This window comes from Nestor notabilis, unplaced genomic scaffold (genome assembly GCF_000696875.1).
Source record: "Nestor notabilis isolate BGI_N333 unplaced genomic scaffold, ASM69687v1 scaffold3143, whole genome shotgun sequence".
In the NCBI taxonomy this organism is placed as follows: domain Eukaryota; kingdom Metazoa; phylum Chordata; class Aves; order Psittaciformes; family Psittacidae; genus Nestor; species Nestor notabilis.
In genome coordinates this window covers 70,455-91,912 of record NW_009920459.1, presented here as the reverse complement: position 1 = coordinate 91,912, position 21,458 = coordinate 70,455, and the positions used below count along the sequence as shown (strand labels likewise).

The 21,458-nt window shown below is 40.7% G+C and overlaps 1 protein-coding gene across 1 annotated transcript in view; it reads right to left on the bottom strand.

Moving 5' to 3' along the window:
- The window catches only part of LOC104402724 (mineralocorticoid receptor-like), a 91,351-nt gene that overhangs the window by 21,349 nt on the left and 48,544 nt on the right, over nt 1–21,458 (bottom strand). The window contains exons 4-5 of the mRNA XM_010010675.1: nt 15,472–15,810; nt 14,913–15,057 (exon numbers count right to left, since the gene is read on the bottom strand). Of these exons, the coding sequence (XP_010008977.1) occupies nt 14,913–15,057; nt 15,472–15,810 (484 nt within the window). The remainder of the gene's footprint in view (nt 1–14,912; nt 15,058–15,471; nt 15,811–21,458) is intronic.

Sequence of the window (21,458 nt, the reverse complement as noted above, 5' to 3'; positions counted from 1 at the left end):
AGTGCTCCTCCACCCCACGCTCTTCCCAGAAGTACCAAAATCAGGTCTGGGATACTGATAATGGTGGCTCCTAACTGGCCTCTCCCAGGAGGCTCAGAGGGATCGTACTGAAGTTGAAAGACAAATGATTAATAAGTGACATTTGTATTTTAAATGCAAATGCATTTTAGGGTATATCTCAGACTCCTAAATACTGGCAGGATTCAAACCAAGAACAGTCTATTACATCCATTATTACTTTTGCAGGACACCAAGCTTAGTTTCTCCAACCTCAGAACATAAACGGTTGCCACCATCCCTGCCTGTGTTTGACCATGACAGACGTGAGAAGTGTCAGACCTTTCATGCGATCCCACAAGCTGCACAGCAAACAAATGAGACATTCTGAGGTTTTGTCTCAGGTTTCCTACATTGTCACTAAACAGTGTGGCAAAACACCCTGTGTGAGAGTGAACCTAAAAGCATCCCAACTCAAACCCTTTAATAGTGCACTGCATTTTTTGTGACGTTTTACTGTTTCTCTCTTACGTGTTATTTGTTTCACTTTTATACGATTGTCCAAATGGAAGAATATTAGGGTTGTGTGGTTTTTTTTTTGTCTGCCTTAAACATATCTACTTACAAATATTGATCTCGAGTCTACCCTCAAGGAAAACCTGATGGCACTGGTTGTAGTGAGAGAAAATCATACGCAGAACTAGTTACTAAGTAGCTTAGTTAACATACAGCAAACCTGTAATTTCAAATCTGTTTCTCTTCTGAAAAATCAATTCAGTTGATTTATTACTTATTTATACGGTATTACTATGTTAGTTAATTCATGACTGCTTAATGTAAAAGAAGCATTTTGTGTGAGTTTACAGTATTCAACTTTGCATTTGATTTTTGACTAGCAGTCTAAAGTAAGAGGGTACAGAGATTTTGGAAAATTCAGATGCCGATACTACAGATATCCCAATACAATGACAGTAACAACAAAATAAAAGCTCACATATTAGAAGACATGGAGCACACAGAAGTTAGGGCATGTCAACATAACGTGAACAAAGTTATTTCTTCCTTACCAAGACCCAACCAACCCAAACCAATTCTTGACACAGCATATAAACTTCTCAACATGGAAAATGGAAAAAGTGAAGATCTGGAATATAAAGGCCTGTATCTTTATGGGGATATTTAAGAAGGTAAGTACATTTAAGCAATAAAAGGCATGGAGCCAAAGCTCTGAATCCACTGTGTGGATACACATTCAAAAGTGGTGTCATTAGCTCAGTTTAGCTTAATCCTCCTTCACAATAATACGCTTTAAACTTTACACCTTAAATTAATCCATCTTAAGTTCCCTGAGTGTCTCCTTACAGGCTTAATTTAATGCCCAGCTCACATCCTGCCTGACCTTTCCCTCAGCCCTGTGGACAGGCAGAGCAGCCACAACCAGCCCATTCTCCCCAGCTTCTGCTCTGCCCAATTTTCATGTGCTCCTGCATAGCCTTTTGGGCCATGGGTACATTGTGTTAACTGGTCACTGAGTTGCTCACCACTTCCTCACTGGAACTGAACAGCCACTGCTTCTTCCTCCTTCCCCTCGGAGGAAGGCATGGTGGGTAACTCCACTGGCAAAGCCCTCCAAGCCACCTCAACTGCGGAAGAGGGTTTTTTCCTGCTGTTGGGTTTTCTCCCAATGAACTACAGCAAACGTGTTCTGAGTTGAGAGACTCCCTGGTACTTTCCAAGTTTGCCTTTTCTTGCTTCTCACTTGATCTGGGATCTCCCCCTAGCTTAATGCAATTTCTATGTCCTCTCCTCTCTTATCTCTGCCACCCTTACTCCCAAACCGACTCCAGATTGCCTATCTTCCTTCCATGGATCAACTCTGTGGTATGAGCCCAACACCTTAGCCTCTTTCATCCTCAAGACCTGCCCATGCAGAGCTGAATATGCGGACGAGAACGTGGCAAACCAACCCAGCAACTCCTCTTCCTCAGCTCCGTGGAAGTAGCCGTCCTTTTACACAGAGGCAAGCAACAAGACAAATGGCTTGAGCACCCCACTGAAACAGGTTTGATGCCCCAAATCACCAAGGGATAAGCCACCCAACTACAACAGATGTAGGATTTGAGTAGTCACACTGGATTGGTTTAAAGAAGCTGTTTAACACAAGGCATCCTAAATACCAAACCAGTCATATATCTCATTAACACCCTTATGTCACTTTCATAGAAACCAAACAGCCACATCTGAAATTGTGAAACTACAAGCACGCTGCACAGAAACAATTTGTTATGAATAAGTAACTTATAATTTATGAAGTAATCATAAAGTCTAGTATCGCAAATCTCCTTGTTGAGAATGGAAACTGCAACTCAACTGACTGCAACCAAAACAAGGAACCCACGAATGAAGAAATATTCACTCCAGGTGAAACTCAACCCCAAACCAAACCTGATAACCACGTTTTATTTACTTTCTCATGGATGCCATTTGAAGACGCAGCACAAGGCATCTTCCTAAATTAGACAGGGAAGTGAATAAAGGGAAAGCTGTAGAGGGTGTTCTGAAGTTTCACCAGTACAAGTGGCTTGCTAATCCCAAGAAAAACTGGGCAAAGGCATCCCCTTTCACAGCACCTCAGAAGAACAAATGTGCAGCTGATGTAGTCCTTTGGCCTCTGCAGGTCAGAGGAGACTTAGGAAAAGTCTCCTCTCTCCTCAAGCAACACCTATAGCAAAAGTCTGCTGTCAAAGATATTCTGTGTTTCCTCATTTTACATTTTTCTCCGCATAAGAACTGCTTCCAATTTTATAATCAAGAGCCTTTCCCTTTGCTAGACTAAAACCCGTACCCATTTGAAGCCTGCCCATCATTTAACATGATTTCAGGGAAATTCAGAAAGCACATTACACTGAAACAAACCCAAAACAAACCAACACAAACCAACAAGAAAAGCTGCCAAAGGCCTGAAGGTCAAAACCTGTTTGGAAGCCTCAAATAGCAAGGTATGCTTTCCACAATGCCAGAAAGGATCAGTGTGAACTTGGCAGAGAGAAGACTGAAAAATCACCAGCCACTTATAGGGCAAGGCAGGCAAGCTGTGGGTGAAGAGGAGGGGAAAGACCAGGGACATGGAATCACAGAGTCCCTTGTTCAGCTGCTCAAACCACCTCATCAGAAAAGCCCTTGACCTGAATTATGTTACCCGCCTAAAAGGGGTTTGCTTGTCTGGAAAATGTTTTGAGGTTCTTGGGAAAAGGAAAAAAGCAAACATATTAACGTAACAACAATTTACTCTTTCTTGAGGGAGCATTCTACTTCAACAGCTCCACCATGAAGAATGGTGGGAACAGAACAACACTGCCTAGCACAAAACTGAACCTATTCTTCCATGCGAAGGGGCAATCACTGCGCTGCTTTGTGTGTGGTGGCACTGGGAAACACTGTGCATCACTCTGCTCAATGGACTGTACCCAGACACCTGTTTCCCATCTTGCAGTCATTATAAACTCAACCAAAGTCAGCAGTACTTGAGCAGCATCATTAAGTTATTGCACTGATCAAAATCCAAGCCAAAATACATGCAGAATTCAGGAAAAAATTCAATTATGACCTTTCATTCAGCACTTACTTCTTATTCAGCATTTTCTAATCTCTGCTTACTCTGCAAGACACAGCAGAAAGAGACACAAACATACTCACTTCAACACATTGCCTTTAACTATTAAGGCTTTAGAGCCATCTCCTTCCAGGAAGGAAAAAAATACCTGTTACCTTGCATCAATGCCAAATATGGGCAGCCAATCTTGTTGAAATTAATGGCACTTTTGTCATCAGTTTCTACTGAGAGAAATTTGGGTCACGCCCATTTTTCCTTTAAGTTGTCAGTAAGCAACAGAAATAAATACCCCATCTTCACCAACCACCACCTCCTCCTACTGGTAAGGCAACAGACGAATTCTCCATCCCTTACTGCTTAGGGAGAGCAACTGTTACCCTGCAGTTGGTTAAGCTGCCGTGGGTAAACATAGGCTGGGAATTAGGTGGTTTATCCAGCAAACTGTTAGCCTAGAGGTAAGCCCTGCCTCAAATGACCACCCTGCTCCCTATACAAGCTATGGTGGATCTCAGCCAGGTTACAACATCACAGCCCCAGGCTGCCTGCTCTATCGTGCTGCTGGAAAACACTGTCCTTGTATCAGGCCCAGCAAAAAAAAAACACCAAACCAAACCCAAAGCGCTGTTGCCTCAGCCCCCAGTGGCAGTCTAGGCTTTCAGCATACTCCTACATTCCCAGGCCATTTTGGCTGACACTGCAGAACTGCCTGATGCAGCTATTGCCCACATACATGCTCCTTCATATAGAGACAAGCAGGTGGCAGCAGTCATGTCTTAAAACAGGGCTGTAAGACCTGCCACCAAAGGTCACCTCAGTTCCTCCTGCTGCCCCCAAATCCCTCTGCCCTGCCCTACCTGACTTGAGCCACTACTGACAGTCAGCATTTCTTCTCTATACCTAGAAGCTGTGAAGAATAAAAACCCCATGTGCCCTATTATGTCACTACAGCAGCAAGGCTGTGGTACTGCTTCCTTCTTTGAAAATAAAGAGGTTTTATGGTGAGATCCTCCTGCATCAGCAAAATTGGCTCGAGGGTCCTGGAGATGAGCCCTGGTGCTGTTCCTCTGCAGGAATCTGACACAGAATCATAGAATAGTTAGGGTTGGACATGCAACAGGAGAAAGCTGCTCCCTGCAAGGAAGCGCAGTATGCAAAGGATTTCCTGCTCTAGAAGTTGCTGAAGGAGAAGTACTTCAGTAATGAGCTTCCCCCACCAGCCCTGCCACAAGAACAGGTAAACCCACCATTACCAGAGTAAAATATTTAACCCCACAAGCTTATCTCCAGGTGACTGGGATGCCGCAGATGGTGCGCAGCTAGGAGCACTGGCACTACACCTATGACATTAGCAGAAGGTGCCAAACCCAAGACAAAACAGGGATTAGACTGAGGACCATCAGTGCTGATCACTGATAATCAGAAAAGGAAGGTCATTTTGCATTAAAACAGACCCAAAGACATAGCTGGTACTCCGTGGGCTTTTAGCCACCCAGGCATATAAACTTGGCAATAGCTACACTGAACTTAGAAGAAGAGTCATTTCTCAAAACCAGTTTTCTCACAAGAAAGCCTGGTGATTCTAGGGAATTTAATCCTAGGTAACTGGCACTAAGAAATTCAGAGCTGCTTTAAAGTTTCAGTTAAGTGTCCTCCAGTTATATGCCTATCAACAAAGGAACTGGCAACAGCTCATGGATAATGATTGCCAAAGGAGAGTTTCAGCTCCCAATCAGTAACAGAGAACTTGTGCTAAAATCCAGCTTAATAATCGACCAGTTATGTAACCCTAAAATCCCAAGCACATCGATAGCAAAAAATCCCAAGTATCTGCTGGAATTAACAGTTAATTATGCAGTTAGCAGAGTGCTGATACCAAATACTCTCTTTTGGTTTGCATTTGCATTTCAAAAGAGACAAATCACAGTTTAAATGAGAAAATACATAATTACGCCTTTACCAGAATGCTTTTTCAACACCATATTCAATAATAACTGATGATAACGTCCGCATGACAATAACCACTCTTTTAAAGTTCATCAGAGAAAGGTATCACCAGCCAGAAAAGATGCCCATGAGGTATCGTTTCGTACATCCATTATGCCAGGGCTCATCGTCACTTGCAGTGGTTCATCAGCAAAATTACTGCTATATTCTACATGCGGCAGCAATTCTCCTCTTGTGCCAATGATGCCTCAGAAATCAAGACTTTGCTCATGCTGTCATGCAAAGCCTGGCATTTTCTGGAAGTCAGCTGAGGCATGCCTTCCTCTCATACCACTTTAGAGAAACTACCCTAATTTTTCTTTTCTTCATATTTAACTCTACAGGGGAAGCAGCAAAACAAAACACTAAGGCATTTGGAGATGCCACCAAACAGCTCATTGATGTGCAGAAAAATTAAAGCAGCACCACTATTCGGACAGACACTTGAAAGGAACAAACCTCTTCTCTAACCTAGCCCTTCCTACCAAAGACCTCGGGAGAAGTGAAAAGACACCCTCCCAAAAGGCTTGTGGATGTCCCAAAGTCATGCTGAAACAATACTACCAGAGCATAATTATGTCAAGTTCAATGTAAAAAATCACTGGGCAAGTCTTCATGCTAACATCATAAAAACTAAGTCAAAAACATCACAAGCTGGAAACCTCACAGAACATCCACTGGGCCAACAGATGATCTGGATGAAAAGAAGTGTTTGGGAAAGATCAGGCCATAGAAGAAAAGTTAAATAAAATCCTTGCATCCCTGTTCTCTGCAAAGGAGTCCAGGAAAGCTCTGCAGCACTTTCTGAGTGTGAGAACTAGATTCAGATGAAAGTGTGAGTAGAAGAGGGTTTAGAAAGAAAGAAAAAAAAAATACAGTAAAATGAATAGTAATAAATCACTATGACCAGATGGCATCCATCCATGAGCTATGAAATAACTTAAATATGGAATTGCTGAACTACTAACCGTGCTGTGCAGCTTATTGCTTAAATTGCCCTTATAAAAGGCGTGGAAGGTGACAAACGTGACTGATTTCTTAAAAAGGGTCTGGCAGTGAGGAGGGAGCACTCAAGGGACCAGAGCCCAGTAAGTCTCCCTCCTACATCTAGCAAAATGATTGAAAGAGGTGCATTAATAGATAAATAAATATGCTGTTAAGGGAAGAAAGTCAGCACATCTTTGGCTAAGAGAGGTCATGTGGGGGTTGAAACTAGATGATCTTTAAGGTCACTTCTAACCCAAACCATTCTATGATTTTATGTCTCATGAATCTGTAAAAGTACTCTGACAATAGCACAAGAGGCTATTGTTGGTTGATAGCGGCAACATCTGTATGACGGAAATGCTTTTTACATGCCAGGTCTAGCTGCATCCCACGGCCATATGGGGTGAGACCTAAGCAACCACCAACCCTCTCCTCCTCCTCTCCTCTGCCCTGGTTTCTACACAAAGGAAACTGGGGCATGCAGCTTGGGTATAGGCTCTAATCCCATCTGCTGGTGTGCCAGCATGCGTAATTACCGGTCTAGGACCTCCTGCACACTGCGCTTTGCATCAGGAGGTAAGGCAGGGATGCAATCATGGCAAAGTTGGATGTTAAAAAGATCTCCTGAAAGCTCTTAAAGAGATCTTAGGGATAAGGAGGAGGGCTCTTCATGGATTATTAGCAGCGTAAAAATAGGAGACTGCGGGTAATAATAAATGGGCATCTCTGTCAAGTAATGGAGGTTACCAGGGAAGTCTTGCAGAGCTCTGCTCTAGGGCCTGGGCTGAAAACTGTACTCATACACCATCTGAAAAACAATCAGACCTATGGAAGTGACAGAGCTTTCTGATGACTTCAGATGATGAAATCAAGAACTGTCTGCAAAAAACTGCTGAGAAAAAACTTGCAAAATTGTGTGGCTGGCTGACAGGATGGAAAGTGAAAATCACTAAGTGCAATCCATGAAGACAGCATGATCATCTTCCACCATACATACAAAATAACTAAGGCTCTAAATGAATATCACCCAATAAAGAGACCTAAGTGTAACTTGGAAGAGGTTTTGGGGGCTTTTGTCTTTTGAAAATGCTTGCTCAGTGTTTAGCAATGGTCAACAAAAGCAAAGGGTAGAGAAGATTTGAGAGCTACTGCAGAAATCCACTGCGCTCTGAAAACAGCATGTCAGTCTCGTCTCCTCCCCAAACTAATACAATGGACTAGCAAAATCATGGAGGGAGGAGATGAGGATTGCCAGGGGTAGCAAACAACTGATATACAAGGGGAGATTAAACTGACTAGCCAATTCTTCAGCTCCTAGAAGAAATGATGGGACTTGACAGAGATCTCTAAGTGATAAATGGCATATAGAGGATGAAAAGGAATATATCCACTATTACTACAAACACAAGAATGAAGTGGCACTCCATTAAATTATCAGCTACCTGCTTTAGAAACATCTCCAACAAACAAATACGCCTAATTTAATTGCAGAAGCGACTGCCACAGAACATTTTATATGTCAAGATTATAAATGTATTCAAAAAGGTATTAGGCAAATTCACCGAAGAAAGATACAGAGGGGTTATTAAGCACAACTGTCGGAATGCAATCTCCTGTTCAGAATAACTGAACCACTAAATCACTGACTCCTGGTACAGGTAAATGAAGAAGTATCATTTTTACCCTTGTCCCAGTCTTATGCCTTTAGCTCACCAGTTTAAAGGATAAGAAACTAGGCTAGATAGAACTTCCTTTTGACAGTGTTCACATTCTTATGGATCTCCTTAAACTCCCTTACAGTTTCACAATTTTAACAAAAACAACTGAGACGTTCAAAAAGTGTTCAGAGATAAAGGCATCAACAGGCAGAGCCTTTAGAAATTCAGGTGAAGAAGTTGAATCTATTGCTTTGCCCAACCATTGACCCGCTTACAAAGAAAAAGCAAGACTTGGAAAATTTAACTGAAGCATATTACATCTATTATGTACAGATATGACAGTAATTCTCCAAAATTCCCTTCTGTGTCTGTACTTTTTTGAGCTGGGTATATAACAAAATACTTTCATATACTTCTCTGAATGGAAATTTAGCTGCACTTTATGAAAAAGTAAATAATAGTAACAAAGGATATAAAAAATTTATTGATGATGATACCCACTTCTCACCCCACTGACAGTTTAGATTGTATGAATGCAGTGCTCCTCTTCAAAATTATATATACAAGCAAAAATCATGCAGGGAGGAATATCAAGGAGTGCTTGCTGACCTCTTAACAAAATCAGCAATCACAGACACAATTTATTAGCAAAGAATGAACACTGACAACTCTTACCAACAATCACTGCCGCAATACTAGTTAAAAATGAGGGATTTGGAGACTGCTGGATGGAAGAGATTACAAAATGTACCTAAATTTAGACACTTCAGGATTAATAGTTTGCAAAAGAAACCAAAAGGGTTAACAGTCATCATCCGCAAAATATTAACGGGAGAAAAGTAACCTTTTAAACAATAAAAGAAGTTACTTATTGGCTTTATCATCTCTCACAGAGGATCTAAGTAATCATCACCCCAACCCTGAGGTATATAAGGTTAAAAAAAAAATACGCTATTCTTAAATATTCAGCTTATTTTATTACATTTATCTTCCTGCTGTTACCATAGAAATCGGAGTACCAGGAAGACTTACGGGCTTCAGCATCAAAAGGGCACAGAGAGGCAGCTGCATCCTTGCGCTGCCTTATGCAACACCAAATCCTAATGGCCTCAGCTTCCACAAGTATATTATGAGAGTATATTAGGAATATAATGAAAAGACAATTAACAGGCTATTTACTAATAAAATACATGTAATTAATAAATGCAGATTTTAAATAAAACCTTAGCTACTCAGCTGAGCCACCTCTTGATTCTTAATTTAATTTTACGACTTTCCTCAGTGTTACAAAATCCTTTGCCTATTCTCATCCCATGACAACATTAGCACAGCAACTTCACAGAAATCCCCATGTACTGAAGCTGTTTTTCCACCTCTCTATCTCAATTGCTCTACATCAACTCTTGTCATTTGAAATACGTATTCTCTGGTTTTCCTCTATTGCTAACATCAGCCACTGCCTTCTTTTGAATTTTAAAACTTCCTACCTGGGACAATTACCAAAGGCAAAGCATGGAAGATCCTTGCAATACTACATTTTTATTTTACTGAAAGTTATGTCTTGCACTTTAAAGGAAAACTTAATATTAATTTGTAGTAACCTTTGTTAGCTTGTTAAACTGCATTATGTACATAGTATTATTGGGTTACTTAAAAATATCTGGAGTAGATGATTGAATTTTATAATGAAAAAGCCATCCATGCTGCACTACAAACTACAAATAGCAGTAAGGAAAGGACAGCCCCTTCTTAGTTCAAAATCCATAGCCTGAAGCTTCACCTTATCAGTCAAAAGCATCAATCGGTATATTCTGCACTTCGTATTTTGTACATAATATTCGATAAACTGCAGCCTCTACTGAAACCTTTTTACTGTAAGGATTGAGCTGCATATGATGTACTACAATTATTTCAGAGATGGAAAAAAGACATCGCTGATCCAAATGCTTGTGAAAACTGTCCCAGTTTTTAGACTCACTTTTTCAAGTTCACTTTAATAATTTTGGGTACCTTGTGCAATGCCTTCTGCTGTTCTTATCAGGCAAACTCTCAAGTCCTTGACAAGCATAACAATCTCTGTAAAAATCCTATGACTGTTAGAAGAAAGTACAACAGCCAGGAAACTCAGAACCTGAACACTTACACGCCTGTGATTTATTCTTTATGCTGCAGATGACAAACCAAGAGAAATCAAAGGAACAAGAAAACACAGCACATTAGTCATTTGGTGCATTTGGAAAATACTGCTGAAATATTGATGCTGCACTTCAATGTACTAAAGTGTCTCAACATGTTGTCTGAGCATTACTGAACTCTTCCTGTATCCCACATCATTGCTATTTTACAGCTAGATAAGGCTGCAGTGTTAAATAAGATAATTTGGGTAAATTGCCTAAAAATAGTAAGCAATTTTGGAATTTGAGTCTCTTCTTCAGAAGTCCACAAGAATATAGAAGTCTAGAAAGAGACCATGTAAAACCTACAATCAAAGGGAAAATCAAGACCTGCAGGGGAGCTCCAGTGTCGGGCTGGCACTCTGGTTTCTTTATGGCAGCAGAAACCAACGTGTATTGAAGAGGATTCCTCATATTTAATTGTGCTCAGCAATGCTATCAGCTGGGTTTTTGCCCTATGGACAGGTGAATAAACACCATTCCTCTTCCTTAGAGGAAGGGATGGATAAGCAAGGTAGTTTGCCATGAGGGATGCAGTTTCTGGCATCCAGCTGGGAAGGGGATTCGTGCTGTGAGCACAAGCTGTGGTCCCAAAGGCAGCCCATGTCCCACCACTCCTGCTGGTTTCCCATGTTGGGGGAGCAAGGATCCCTGTCACACTATGTCTTGGCTCCTGCTGGGTTTCTGTTGGCAATGCTGCACTCATAAATGCTTTTTATCCCTCCCTGAGCCTCTGAAAGGTTGCCAGCCGATGATGCCCTGACTTAATGTATGGGTGGAAGCAGATACCTGGGAAGGTGCCACCACTAGCCAGTGGGACAGCAACTGCCTGAGCCTGTCACAGAAACATGGGCAAGGAGGAACAGTCCTGGCCTTCCTCTGGGATTTGGGCATCTGACTTCTGCACTACAAACACATAAACTCCTAGTACTGAAAGACTCAGATCATTGGATTTTTTTCTAGGACCTAAACTGTCATGCTGCCCCAAAATGCCCATACTTTTCCTTCCAAAGGACAGAGCTAGAGAATGAGTCACTTTAGCTGCTGGTTCAATGATGAATTCATCTAGTCAGGGAGAGACCATGGGAATTTGTAAATAACTTCCCTACCTTCTAGGACCATGTCTTAAAAATCATGTTTTAGGCTGTTCCCTGTGGCAAACAGTTGATTTTGCATAGCTTCATATAGAATCCCTGAAAATAAACTGGCGATAAAAACCACTCTGTTTTGCTACATCCCTTACTTTGTTTTTGCACCTATTTCAAGCAGCACCACTCAAGTTTCCTGCTTTCGGTTGTGTATAATTTTACCAATTTAATGCTCTGGACTTAAATTGTCCATGCATATGCCTGCCTCAGGTTGAATTAGATTAGAAAATTTCAGTTGAAGTGTTTGGTTAAGTCTGAAGAGAGATTTTCTCCCTCCCTCGAGTTAAACAAACAACAGCCACAGCCATTTTTTTCTGTGGGATTTCTGTTACTTTGCTGTAGCAACCTGAAACGTCTCTGAGCTTAGGTCTTGAAATCAGGGCCAGTCTTTTGCCATGTCTTCAGGAAATCTTCCCCATTAATATCTCTCTGTTCTCCCAAATCCTTAGATCCATTCAAGGGAAGGCTTCCTCACTGGTAAAAAATTAAGCAAAGATCTAACTGTCTCTTATTGCATAATCCCGTATCATCCCTACAACTCAATCAACCTGATCAAAGGAGTCACATGGGAAAAATATTGTGGGATAACATAACTTTTAAGTTTGGTTATGGATAGAGTCTTCAAAGCATGTACCCAAAGGGCTCAAACCACGATTTCACAGACAACCTTAATTTTGGGATTTTGCAATATCTTGGATTTGAGCTTGCAGCCTTAAGAACATCATTGCAACATCTTTTGAGCGTAATTACATACGCAACAGTCATCCTTAAGAGTGTTTACCTGCAATAGGAATTATGTGGTGTCACATATATGACACTCTTCTAAGGATTTTCTGTGGATTAAAACTAAAGCTGTATATACAGAATATTAGTTTTGATTACAACTACTATGCTACGAAAGAAATGGATTAAAACGACCCACATCCTGTAAGTTACACAAACACAACATGAAATACACTGGTCCATTCAGGCTATTCTTTTAAAGCTCTTTTTAAGCATTTCAGTAACAGGTTGAGTGGCCATTTTCTAACCCCTCAGATCTCATCTTTGCGTTTACTTAAGCCAGCTTAAAGCAATGGAATATGCAAATGATCCATAAAGACCAACAGTACACTTAATTAGGTATGTGGGGAGATTCCGGTTGGATGTAAAGAAGAAATTCTTTACTGTGAGGGTGCTGAGGTGCTGGCACAGGTTGCCCAGAGAAGCTGTGGCTGCCCCATCCCTGGCAGTGTTCAGGGCCAGGTTGGACGGGGCTTGGAGCAACCTGCTCTAGTGGAAGGTGTCCCTGCCCATGGCGGGGGGGGCTGGAACTGGATGATCTTAAGGTCCTTTCCAACCCAAACAGTTCTGCAGGCTGCTTGGCGTTTTGCCCAGTCAAGGCTTGGACATCTTCAACAACAGAAACCCTAAGGTCTTTCTGGACGCTTGCTCTGCTATTTCACCATTTCGTTATGAAATTTCTTCTCCCACTGCCCAGGAGGCAGTTTGTTATCCCATACACGCGACTGCCTCTCATCCTTCCCCTCAACACCTCCATGAAGAGTCAGACTCTATTTTTATTACAACAACTCATCAGGAAGCTGAACACTCCAATTAAATCCCCACTGCACCCAGCACAGTCTTCTGGCTGCTCGAGCCCAGCTCCCTCCTGTCCCAGCCAGACCCCAACCACCTTGGCCAACCTCCATGGGGCTCTGAAGTTTCTCAACAACTTTCCTGTGCTGGGGAGCCTAAAACGTGGACTCCAAACGAAGTCTCACAACTATCACCCTGATTGGCAACACGAGAATCTTGGAATAGGCTTCTGCTACCTTTGATAGCTCTGCAGTGAGTACATTCTCAATGTACAACTAAGTACAAGAGCAGGCCGCTATCTTACATACATATCTGGTTTTGGATGTTTTTATTTTGTACTCCTTTTCCTGACTTGATCCAACCTCAACCTCAGTATAATTCTGCAGGCACCTACCTTCAAGGCCTGCAGCAAAAACCTCACAATTGATCTGGAAGTTGCTTCTAGCTGTGGTATCACGAATGCTAGCAATGCACATACACTTTTATTTGCAAGTGGGATTGATTTCCCTGTCCAATAAATTCTGACCCCTGACTGACTTTCTTCAGATGAGGGAAAGTTGCTTCTGTGTTTGAACTTTTAGTCTACATTTCCCCAGGAGAACTGAACTCTTTGAAGTTCACATTTTCACTTAGCTTTAGCTACAGATACCTTTGCTGTTAGGATTTTCTAATGTCCAAGTCACAGCGGAGGTGCTTTCAACAAGGAAAATGGCTGACACTAAGTTTTCAACCACATGCAGTGAATCTCCTCTTAAAATAAAACAAAACAGAACAAAAAAGCACCAAACCAAATGATCCTCCTTTGATACTGCTCACTGCTTTGGGACCTATCTCATATACATTAATTATTTAGGAATTACTAAATCAAAGAAAGACTATTAAGATGAATGGCGACAAACTACCTTCGCCAAGAAAAACATTTCAGAATGCTTCAGGAAACTGAGCAGAAAGTTATTTTTTGTTCGTTCTTTTTTTATTATTTTTGTATTTTATTTCAAGAGCACCCATATCCCAGGGATCATGTCTCATTTTTCCCTCTAGAAAACAAACAAACAAACAAAAAACTTCTGGGATAAGCATAGGACACGACCCCAGTTTGACTGCCTGTGTAGTGTCTTAAGTTTTGACTTTACTGTCTTGGAATAAACACTAGGGGAATGGAACAGAAATTGAATTATACTCATCAAAAGCAAAGCACTAAACCAGAAACTTAAAATATGAAGGAACAAACATACTCAGAAGGAATGGTTCCTTGGTTGAGCCTTCTTTTTTTTCTCTGAATGCATCATAAAAGAAGTTATATTTCATTACTGAAAAAACATTTTGGCTTCTTTCATGATTACAAAGAAGGGTAATTAAGATTGTCAAGAAAACACATTGAACAGCTGCATATTGTTAACAAAAGCACCATTATATGACTGCTCTGAATAAAACTGGTAATTTAAATGTTCGCAATTCCTAGAAGTTAGATATTTTTCCAAGTTCCAGTAGATACCAAAAAATGTTGGGTTTTTTTCCTACAAATCCTGGTCATGTATCAGTCATATTTTAAGCAACCAGAATGGTCCTAGTTTGAAGCCACATTCACATGTATAAGGAGAATTGGATGGCAATATCAAAGCTTTCCCAATTGAAAACTGAGTCGAAAAATTAAGCCTCTCTTTAAGCCCAAATTAGCTGAAATTTTCTTAGACAGCAACTATTCCTGAAAACCAAATAAAGACAGAGTAATCCTTCCAACTTGCACTGAAAAGGACCATTAAGGAATACTTACTCATCGAAGATCAGGTCTGGAGCAAAATAGAGGAACTGGCTGTTTGTATGTTTGTACGATCTCCAACTCAAGGCAAACGATGATAGACACATCCATGAATACTGAATTAAAGTAATTTGGTCCTCGAGAGGCAAATTTCTAAATCCTAGGAATCAAACCAGAAAATACCCATGAACTACACTGCGCTCTACAACGGGTTGCCAAACCAGCACTGAATACATTGCTGGTTATTTTTCTAGTATTGACGAACAACAGCAACACTCCCACACAAAGTATACTTCTGAAAGAAACAAAGCCATGATTTTTCATTCCAGTGACAAAACATGTTTTCTTGGCTATTATTCAAAATATAAGTTTTTTAAATATTGATCACAGACATATGAAACAAAAGTGACATAAATAAAAAAAACCCAGAACAATCTTCTCTTAGATGTTCATCTCACACACCCCTGTAAGCACACACAACCAACAGATTAAAGATGTAATTTATCAAGCAAATAGTACATTAAGCTAAAAGAAACAGTGAAGAGAAGTTTCACTTAACACCTTGTTGTGTTACCTGGAAGTATCTTTGCCCACTTTACCACCTGAATCATCTGCTTGCCGGCCAGGCGGTTTAAGGTGGAAAGCAGGTACTCCGCTGTGTCTGGCTTTGAACTGTCGTATCCTGCGTACACGATCTCCGGCTCAATGCTTTCAAGGATCTTAACAGGAGAGGGAGTAAGTGCTGGTGAGATAGCAGACATGTGGGGGACAAGTGCTGTGTTTACAGAGGGCTCAGTCACGGGCGCGATGTACGTCGTCCCTTCCTCGGGGCTCTGGGGTGGTGGCTGCTGCCGCTGCTGTGGCTGCTCCTCATGCATCCCTTTCAATTTCCCCAACTTTTTGGACTTCCGAGCTGTGGAGATGAACAGCACAAGAACCAAGTCAGTATAGAAAGCTAGCATAACCCCAGCTTATAGAAAATGGAAGTAGCAGTATCATCTCAAAGTTCTCAGATAAACGGGTGCAGGACTTTATGAAATACCTCACTGCCTGCAGCATCGTACACTCAATAAAGGACCAAAATACACATGTAAGCTCATTTTCATTGCTTTAATGGTTGTTTCTCTAAGTGTTCATACAGACAGACATAGAATAGCCTAGTTATCGTGGTCAGAAACACTTTTCACCTACAAGTGATAATTCATGTTCTCCATTGCATGTGGTCATCAAAAGAAATCTCCCTGGCAATGGCTAAAATTAGGAGACCCAGAGCCCTCCTAAGCTTTTGATTCCTACTGCCCACCATGGCAGCATCTCTACTTGAAATACAGTCAATCCATTTTGAACAGCCTAAGCCTGTCGAATCCCTTTGCTTTTGCTGTTTTGATACTTCCATAAAAGCTTCATCCCCTTCTCTTGAATAGTTCTGAAATAACACTAAAAATATTTACCCAGTTAAAGAAAAAACACTGAGCCTTGTGTAACACCTCCCTCATGGCCATCAACATTTCTCTAATGATTTCCCTTCCCTTTTGTTTTCCTTTTTTTCTTTAATGCTACCCTCCCTACTTTTCTTTACCAGAAGACAGTAATGCTAGTGTGCTTCCTCTCTTTGCAGAGATGCCAGCCATTCTCTGTGGGTTGCTTTCCCAACTTTGCAATGTGAAGCACAGGTATGTAGGCAGGCAGAAAGCCCTGCTCCCACCCCAGCAAAATGGTCTTGTAGCATAAGGAAAGAATGGGAAACAAAACCCAAGACAATTAAATTAAAAAAACCCAAATAAAAACAAACCACACAAAAAGATCCAAGCCAAAAGCCCATCACCCCTCTTTCATGACAGGAAAATGTAACTAAAATAATAAATCAGTAAATAATGAACTAAATCTAAATGTTTGCTGCTCTTTCAGAGTAACTTCTCTCATAGTCATTCTTACCATTCTTATACACAGCTAAAACCCATGCCTAGACTTTTATCTTCTGTTTCTTGATTATTGCAACATCCCTTTTACTGGCATCAGTAAATACAAGTCTATCTCACTTCTACTTATAACACTAATGAAAACACTCTTAGTCCATGCCATGTCCCAGGTCTACCTCCTTGAGGTTTTTTTTCCCCATCATCTATTCCCCTCCCTAACTTTCCCTAAATATAGCACCTTTTCTGCAATTTCAGGATCCTTTCTGGCCAACCTCCATCTCACCCCTCCTCTCTTCTCCATTATCGAAATGTTCACTTCCACTGCTGTGTGAGTGCCACTGCTGCCTGGGAAGTTTTCAAAGCTTGCTCTATGTGCTTCTTCCTTATTACACTGCAGAAAACTCCCAACAAAGATCCACAGAACTACCTCATTACTCTTCTGCAGACTCCTTAAACCCCACGTTTTAAGAAAACCTTCCTCAACAGTGGAGCTGCTGTTGCACTGTGACCACTGCTGGCGACAGCAGCCATTAGTGTTCTACTGCTTCCTTGAAACTGGGGCTGCCTGCCCAGAGCCAGTGGCTGTGACTGAGCTCCCAGCTCCTGCGAGGCAGGATACAGACGCCCAGGGTCCAGGACAATGCACGCCCTAGTGCAACAATAGCCTGTTGTTTTCAACATTTCCTTGCTGGGACAGTACCTTGAACTCAGAGGAGCTGGCTCATCCCAAGATCCAAAAGAACAGCTTATTTGTTAGTGTAAACATGGGACATTGCTACAGAAAACTGTGATGTTACCACTCATAAACAAGATCCTGAAGATCTTGCATATGGAGTCTCTTTGACTATCATCTTCAAAACCTAAACAGAACCCATTATTACTGCAGCATATACTGCACCGAGCAGTAAGTGCAAAATCAGAACATCGGTTTGGTGTTCCCATGACACGATGAAATAAGGACCTTCCTGTCTGATTTCAGCATCAGTGTCACTCAGGAGATCTACAGAGAACTTCAGAGATCTTTGTGTAACTTTCATCATTTTTCCTTTAGAGAGCTGGACACCCTTTCATTAACTCACCTACAGCATGTATGTCTGGCTTTCAACAACTTCTTAATTTCTCTGTTCCTGCAAATATCCGGACCAAGTGAGGCAGGCTGATTTTTTTTTAATAAAAGGATTAGATATGCAAATAAAAATGTGCCAGTCCTAATAAAATTTAGTTTAAAATTCTGCTGTTCAACGATCCACACGTACTTAACAAAAACTTCCTAATTACCTGAAACATTAGTACAGATTACATAGGGAACACAGGAATTGCTGTCATTTGAGGTTACGAGAAAGCAGCATTGAGAAGTATCTGCCAGGAAAGGTTTCACTGCAGCTGGTTCTGTCTCAAGAGACAGGGCAGACGAGAAGACCTTTATAAAAGCCCCTTCCAATCCTGTTTCTTACTTTTCTATTATGAAACTCTTAAAAAAGCTCATTCAAACAATGAAGCACAACTGAAGGATTTTTCATCCTCCATGCATTTAGTTACACGGATGCTGACATCCATTCTTCAAGATGCAATTTCCGTTCCTAGTACCCAAAAAGCCATTTTACAAAGTAGCAGCCGATCAGACATTTTGTTAAATGAGCTTTTTCCTCACTCTGCAAAATAAAATGGGGGGAGTTACAGGCAAAGCAGACAACTCTGATAAATTTAATCCTGAAAAGTAAGTGAAAATGCCGTTGTTCCCCATTTGGTGCAGTTGCACCTACATGATGACATCCTCGTGAAATCACTGTGAGCATTAAATATAGTTTGCTCTTATCTTTTAAAGGCAAAGCTGAACTTACACATTTGCCAACAGAATAAATCCCAAAAGCAAAGCAAGGATAGCCAAGTTCAGCAGAATACCCGATGACGAGTTAACAGAGCTATTGGCCACTGAAAAGACAGTTTAAAAATAAGCCTGAAGGAGTGGATAGAGATTAGTGTTTGCTGTTATTATTCATTAGTTTTATCAGGCACTATTTTTTTTTCTGTTATCAAAACAGGACTAAAAATAAATAACTTTACATATCTTCCATGTTTGCAGGGGCAAAAGAAAAAAAAAACAGAAAGCATTCTCACCATAACTACATCAGAATAAGAAATGTATTGGTTCACCAACTCCATCAAGTATCTAGCAACACAGATAACTGATTATATATTTATTAAGACATAATTTTGGATGTTCCATTCTCTAAGAGTTTTTCATTAAAAGAAAAAAGAAATAACATTCTTCCATGTATAATACTGGCATAAAAACGTGTTTTAGTTTAATTTTCTTCCATTATAATGCCTTTAAAATGAAGCTGAGAAAAACATTACTGCTTGACAGTCATGTTTACAGTGAAGAAAACTGTATTTTTCATTTGGCTTCATGCCAGTGCTGTAGCTCAACTGGTTTGGTAACTCCCACAGAAACCAACAACTACACATTAAATACAAACTCTGAGCAGTACATAGTCCAAGTCGGTCTTTTGAAACTGTTTTTCACATTTGCTCTCTAACTGCAATACCAACTATAAAACCAACAAAGCCACCAGTGGGTAAAATCAGTGGGTAAAAGCCATGCTCATGAGGACTGCCATGTGCAAAGTTCAGGAAGTCACAAGCTCACCACACAGGCCAGGGATGGGGCATGCATGGGGGCATTTCATGTGGCAAAGTTAAAGTTTGAAGCCTATTTTGGGTTATGTCAAGACTTTCATCCAATGCCTGCACAGCCAGTGGCATACATCTAATTGTAGGACTTCCTGCCCACCAGTACAGTGTTACTTTAGCCAGGATATAATACGATAATCCTTGGATTTTTAATCACCTGAGACAGAGTAGAAGTTGAAGAAAAACAGCAGTGAAAGACACGCTGCAGATATACCCGAGATTAAGACTTCGAATATCTGACATTGCTTTTGCTAAGTATTTTAGAAGGTCTTGTACATTGCAACAGAAATAATGAAAAATAAGCATAAGCATCTGAAAAGTCACATGAAGTTGGACTTTAAAAAAGCATGTCCACCAGACCTCCTCTGTAGCTCTAACAACAAGTCTGACCACAGACAGCAGTCCCAGTTCCTCTGGAAGCAATAGGCAGTTTCACCTGGATGTAATGAGCAGGCCTGTGTCTGACATGTTCAAAGAAAAGCCTGCACATTCTGCAAAACTACACGTTGTTCCAAATGCTGGAAGAGCTCAGCAAGAGCCACCCGCAAATACCAGCTTGCTTGTTATCACCTGCCTAGAGAAGGGCAACAGTATGGCTGCAGAGGCACTACAGAAGGCTGAGATGCCATACGAAAACCAATTTAACAGAGCCTTGGGCGCTATTAATACCGTAAGGCAAAATAGTACCTTTTCCCATTTACTACAGACTTATGATCTAGCAAAAAGGAAGAGACAACCATTTGTAAACAGCTATTGGCAGGAAACTGAGGTGAATTCAGATTTGACAGCTGGTTCGTTAGTATTGACCCTTCATCTGTAAGACTCCTGTCACAAGACCAAAACAGGGAGGCCTGAGATTTCAGGATCAGAAGTTTCTGTGCCATCTGTAAAACACTGAATAGGCTTCTGGTCATCTGCAACAGTGAATGCTACTCTAGGTCAAATAACAGGACATTAACGGGATGTGACCCTATTGTAAATTGTTTTCTGAATACAAATTAATGTGAACACCAGCTACAAATCTATGTCATTCCTTATTTTTAAAGGTTAAGTTTGAGGTTTTAAGGTAGTTACAAGACAGGTAAGCTACTATACTCTCTTTCTTAAAACACCATAGTAAACTTACACATGCTACACAAGTTGGGTCTAGAGGGAGCTAATATATAACCCCTCTGTCCCCAGGGAATATACACAGATTAAGTTATGAACTCTATGGGGCCACACATCTGATAACTATTTTTCATAGGATCAAAATGAATAGTTTTCATCAACATTATTGTTAAAGAAATGGGATCCCAAAATGCCAAAGAACAAAATGTTATCAACAGTAGATAAGGAAACCCATAAATATTATGATTTAACTCAGCAGTTTTATAACAGAGTAATATCTTGTTTGCAGAGTGGTATCAGTGTTCAAATTTAGCAAATGAACAATCTAAAATGCTCTGCAAATTCATGCTGGCATACAGTACTCTGAAGTGAAATCTGAAGCTTAGAAAAATAACTATACTTCTATGTAGAGTGAATTACAAGACTTGCAGTGATAATCCTCTGGAATCAGATTTTTTTTTTGTTTTTTAGAATATTCAAAGTTTACCTGGCTGCCTATCAAAAAACAATTATTATTTCCATAGCTAAAAACATGATACGGACAACTAAGAGCTTTATTCATCACATACGTAACGCTCTGCCACAGCCAGGACCAAACTAATCCTGACCCGACAGATCTTTATTCTATCCATGTTGCAAGACATACTTGAATCAGTAAGTGATATCAGAAGCACATTATAAGGACATATGCTACCTTAGTGTAAAGCAGAAAACACCAATGGAAGGAAAGGGGAAACCAAAATGGACACAGCTCAGAACAACAAAAGCGATGGAGGTTTAAACACAGACGTAAAGAAGAAGAGAAAGCAGCTATTTGAGTAAATACATGTAAAAGATA